Source organism: Plasmodium gaboni, chromosome 13, assembly GCF_001602025.1.
Source record: "Plasmodium gaboni strain SY75 chromosome 13, whole genome shotgun sequence".
In the NCBI taxonomy this organism is placed as follows: domain Eukaryota; phylum Apicomplexa; class Aconoidasida; order Haemosporida; family Plasmodiidae; genus Plasmodium; species Plasmodium gaboni.
The window spans coordinates 335499-341545 of record NC_031493.1 but is presented as its reverse complement, the minus strand read 5'-3'; the positions used below and the strand labels follow the sequence as shown (position 1 = coordinate 341545).

Here is a 6047-nt window from a genome sequence, read left to right as displayed (position 1 = left end):
AAAAAAAAAAATATATTTTAATATTTTTATAAAAAAATATATATAATTATTTTATTTTTTATTTTTATTTATTTTTTTTTTTTTTTTTTTAAATATAATAAAAAAAATATTTTTTTTTTTTTTTTTTTTTAAAAAAAAATTTTTATATTAGTCATTTTTTTATCTACAAAAAAAAAAAAAAAAAGAAAAAAAAAAAAAAAACAATTCGGGTAACTTTATATAGAAGGAATGGCTAGCTTTATTTTTTTTTCTGAATTGTTCATAAAAAAAAAAAAAAAAAATTAAAACTTAAATAAATAAAACATATATATATATATATATATATATAATACATATAATGAATATATTATGTATACCTTTGTAGATATGAGTATTACATAATATATATATATATATATATATATATATTTTTCCATTTATGGCAGATTATTAAAGTTATGTGTGATATATATCCTAATTGTATACAACATATATTTATTTTTTTTTTTTTTAAATAAATAGTTGAAAGTAAAAAGAATTAGGTGAACAGTTTAATGAATAAATTAGTAAATAGAAGTTTTGAAAAGCTGAGATTTTTACATACATCATCAATTCGTAAAAATTGCGATGACACAGGTAGAAATAAAAAATATATATATATATATATATATATGTATATGGGTATATGTTTATTATTTCCAATATAATATATGCTATATATATATATATATATATATATTTTTATATACATATATATATATATATTTTTTTTTTTTTTTTTTTTTTTTTCATTTTAGGACCACTTATTAAGAAAAAGAGAAGGTTTTTTGATTTGAAATTATTCAGACAACATTTGAGGAGGCAGAAAAGTGAAGAGATAGAAAATGAAAAAAGGGAGTTGCTAAAAATGTGTGCTAAGGATCCTCCTATGAATTGGGATGTAAGAACATTTTTAGAAAGGATTGAAATTGGAGATAATATTGATGAAATAGAGAAATGCTTTAAAAGTTGGAAAGAATTTATTACAATAACACCAAAGGAATTATTTCTTATAGATTGTTTAACTAATGAACAAAGAAGAAAATTATGGAAATATATAAATAAATATAATTATGGTTTATATCCAGAAGATTCCTATGATGATTTTGTTAAAAATTTCCAAGCACCTCCTTTAGAAAATGAAAATAAACCTTGGACACAAGAAGATGATAAGAAATTAGATTATTATATAAATTATTATGATGTTAATTTTGGTGACCCATGGTTATATATTTCATGGTATATGAAAAGAACATTTGATCAAGTTCAAAATAAATATATTGAATTATATTTAAAAAAACAAAATAAAAAAAGAAAATGTGAATTATGTCTTACTAAATCTACAACACCATTATTAATGAATAGAAAATTTAAATTAGATCCTCCATTTCTTTTTATAGTTCCGTCATCTGAAAACTTCCCTACTATGAATATTTTTGATTACTATCAAAAGGAATGTCATACTACAAATAAACAATATGATTATACTCATCAAGAAAAAAAAAAAAAAAATTTTAAGAATGATCCTCTTTATCCATCATATGGCTCATTAATCTTTTCAAATAAATTTCTCCCATTTGTCAATAAAAGTTGTTTTTAAAAAAATAAAAAATATAACAAGTGGTACATGGCACAAAAAAAAAAATAAAAAATATAACAAGTGGTGCATGGCACAAAAAATTTTTAATATATATATTTCACTATATATAATATATCCACATTTTTTTATTATTTTTTTTTTTTTTTATATATTTTTGCGTAAAAATATTCAGTCATTGGATATATTCCATGTATCTCTGAGTTCATACTCATTAGGCGAAATAAAAGGCTGAGAAATGGATGCGAGAGAAAAGGAACCACATATATAACACTCCTCTGTTAATATATCATCAATTTTATTTTCACAAATCATAATTTCTTTGTCATTTTTGGTAAGTATTGAATTTTTATATTGTTGAAGTATTGTGTAAAAATCGAAAAGTTCTTCTTTGGATTTATTATTTATATAAATATTAAGAGCACATTCACTATGAAAATAATGATTACAAGAAAAGACATAACATTTTTTATAAAAAATAGTTTTTCTACATATATAACATATATCATTTTTATTTAATATAACATATTTTTTTTGAATATTTTTTATATCTTTATTTAATAAATCTATAGTATGTAGGTTTTCTTCTATTTCTTGTTGTTTTGCTTTAATTTTTAAATTATATATATCTAACAAATTACAGATATCTTTTTTTAAATATTCTATAATAATGGTTTCATTTATATAAGGTAGGATATCATGTAGATTTAAAATGGAATTTGAATCTCTAACTAAATTAATAATTTCTTTTAAATTATTATCATTTATATTTTTTGATATATGTTTGATTATTTTAATAAATAATTTTTTTTTTTCTTCTTCATCATGACATAAAATCACAGCTTTTTTGGCTGTTTTATAATCATTTAATTCAAGTGCTTTATCAACAGCTTCTTCAAAATATTTCATAAGAATATAAATATTAGGTATAAACATTTCTTTTTTTTTTTCTTTTAAAAATCTTATAATAAATAAATAATCAAAATGGATATTTGCACTTTTAAATTTCTTTAAAGAATTTTTAATTTTTTCATTATTTCCTTCTTCAATATATAATATTAATAAACAATTTATAATATAATGTTTTTCCCACGTACATTGAAATGTATAAATATAATTTTCATTTTCGTCATTTTCTTTTTTCTCTAAAACATTTTCTTCTATTAATTTGTTTGTCAAATATTCTAGAAACCTTATGCATTCTTCTGTATGTTTATTTTGATATTTAAAATTTAATGGTTTGTTATAAAGGTATATATTTTCTCTTGAAGTTAAATTATCTTGTGAATTTATTTTATTTTCAACATTTATTTTGTGTTCAATATTTATATTATGTTCAACATTTATATTATGTTCAACATTTATATTATGTTCAATATTTACATTATCTTCTAAATTTATATTATCTTCTAAATTTATATTATCTTCTAAATTTATATTATGGTTTACATTTTCATCTTGTTTATATAATTTTTTGGTGACCTCTATATTTTTATTATGGTTTCTATTTTTAAAAAAGTAGATGACCATAAACATACACATAACTATATGTGTATAATCTTCAATTATGTTGTCATAATATATTAACATATCTACATATTTGTGTGGCTTATGTAAAAATAAAGTAAAGGCATGTTCTATTAAAACATCTAATAATATATTCTGAGGTAATAATAATAATATATTAAAGAGTAAATTATATTTATTATTATTCATATAATAATTTATTATATAATTATAATCATTACATAAAAATTTATATAATAATAAAAAATTCATTTTATTAAAATTATAAAAAATTTCAATTATTATATCATTTAATTGAAAAAAATTTTTAAAATGTTTTAATAATATTATTATATATATACATACTTCTAGACACTTATATGAATATATATCTTCATATATCTTCTTTTTCAACTTTATATTATTATTTATATCCATATCATTATTTATATACATTTCTTTATATCTTTCTATATCATTCATTATTATATTCTTTTGACTTTTTAAAAAATTATATATCTCAGTATTTTTCATTCTATATATTTTTAATAATATATAAAAATCATCATTTTCACTTAATGCTTTAAGATTTATTTTCTTCCCTTTATTAAAATCGAAATGATATTTAATCTCTTTCCTTTCTTCTCTATTTATTATTTCATCATAAAAACGCAACAACATGCTTTTATTCTTTCTTAACAATTTATCGTTCTTATTTTTAAAATAAGACCTATTTTTTTTGTTCTTCATAAAATTATCGGGGGTTATAGTTATATTTCCACGTTTATTATCACTCTCTATTTTGTCCTTCTGAGGGTCTAATATTTCTCCTTCTTCCTTTTTATCATCACGTCGTATATTTGCAAAGAAATCGCTAGATATTTTATTACAATCCTCATCATTTTTTCTAATATCGCTTTTTTTTATTTCTTCCATATTATTTGTATTTATCTTACCATTATTTGGCCTAGGCTCATCAACACTTAATTCTGATGTGGTGAGGTTATTATTCTGTAATGAATCGTAATTGGAACTATGTGACTCGGAGTAAAAATTATCTGAACCAAAATTAAAATTATCTGACCATGAGTAGTTATCGCCTGATTTTGAATAAGAATTACCTGACCCTGTTAGCGAATTGCCTGACCCTGATAGAGAATTACCTGACCCTGTTAACGAATTGCCTGACCCAAAACCCAAATCACCTGAACGGCAATAATTTTGTTTGATTTCATTATTTTCCTTACCCTTCATTGAAAAATCACGATCTACATCGTTTCCGTTCGGTGTTAAGCATGAGAAGTCACTTTTGTTGTGATTTTTTCGTTTGCGTTGGAGCATATAATTTTTATTAAAAATATTATTTTTTCCTTTTGTATTAAAATAAAATGAAGTAGAACTAAACAAATAAGCATATAGATCGATTGAATAAATATAAAGTTGTATGAGCCAAATATATAGAGCTATTCTGATAACATTATTATAGCAATGTATATTATTATAAAGAAATGAGGAAATATTAAAATATTGTTGTTTATGTAAGAATGATATTAATTTTTCGTCTATGCGTATATTAGTATATTTATATTGATGTATATCATATTTATTATTTTTTAAAATAAAATTGGTCATTTTAATTTTTTGTGTATACGAGTTTGATTGCATAATTTGTTTACAATTATATTTTTTTTTAAAATTAAAATACATGATATTATTATTTTTTTTATTTTGCACGATTTTAAAAATATATTTTGAAGTGCATAACCATACTTGATTATCAGAATGATCTTTGATGATTCTTATGGCTTGACCGTATGTTTCTGTATCAAGTTTTTGTTCATATACTTTTTTAAATTTTAGATTGCTTATGATAATTAATTTTTCTTCTAATAGAAGGAATATATATAATTGATTAACACACATATCTACAATGTTAGATATATTATTATTACAACTACTATTATTTGTGGTATTACCATTATTAGTAGTATTTAAATTATTTGTATTATTTATATTATTCATATTTTGATGATCTTTAAAATTATATTTTATGTTTCTACTTTTTGAATAAACCGAATCGTAGAAAGATTTAGTAAATGAGAAAGCTGTAATATTATCAGTTGTAAAAATATGTAAATCTAAAAAATTTATAATAATATAATTATTGTCTAGATAAAATTCAGGATTTATTTCATTATATTTATTTCTGTATTGAATAGATGTATTGTTAAGTATATTATCTTTATTTTTTTGTAAATAATTATTATTTGTATATAGTTTATTTCTTGATAATATTTGCTTTTTATTATTATGACTGATGTCAATATTATTACTATTATTAATATTTATATTATGATCCATATTATTTGTATTATTTAAAATATTTGAATTATTAATTTCATATGAATAATCATCATCACTTAATGATAAAATATGTTCTGCATCTCCATCAGAATCACTAAAAGAATCAGAAGATGAAGAGGATGACGAGAAAACATTTTGATTTTGATTTATATTATTATTAAAAAAAGAATTATAATTTTTTTTTTTATCATGTGTATAATATTTTGGTGATTTGTAATTATTAATTTTACTTATAAATATAGAACATGCATTTAACCAGAAAAGATAATTTTTATTTCTAATATTTTCAATTTTAATAATGGAGCATAAAGAATCCAAAGATGATTCAAAAACTTTGGTTTGTTTTTTAAGATTATTTGGTAAGGATGTTGTTTTTAATTTGACATGTGTGAATGTATTATTATCATAAGGATTATTTTTATAATTCTTAAATGTATAACTTATTTCATGTAGGCTATTGCTTGTAGTAAAATAAATAATTTTTATCATTTCTTGGAAATCTTTAATATTATTATTATGATCATTATTATGATCATTATTATTAATATTATTATTAATATTA

At 19.7% G+C, this 6047-nt stretch overlaps 2 protein-coding genes across 2 annotated transcripts in view; one reads left to right on the top strand and one right to left on the bottom strand.

The window, feature by feature from the left end:
* Positions 1–533: 533 nt before the first annotated feature.
* On the top strand, positions 534–1618 carry PGSY75_1309800 (hypothetical protein; the record flags this gene model as incomplete). Its single annotated transcript, XM_018787162.1, has 2 exons — positions 534–615; positions 777–1618. 2 exons carry the CDS (start codon positions 534–536, stop codon positions 1616–1618), a joined length of 924 nt encoding a protein of 307 aa, XP_018639904.1.
* Positions 1619–1786: 168 nt separating this feature from the next.
* The window catches only part of PGSY75_1309700 (putative vacuolar protein sorting-associated protein 18), a gene marked incomplete at both ends in the record, with an annotated part of 4881 nt that continues 620 nt past the window's right edge, over positions 1787–6047 (bottom strand). Inside the window, one exon of the mRNA XM_018787161.1 lies at positions 1787–6047. This exon is cut by the window's right edge and continues 620 nt beyond it. Within this exon, the coding sequence (XP_018639903.1) occupies positions 1787–6047 (4261 nt within the window).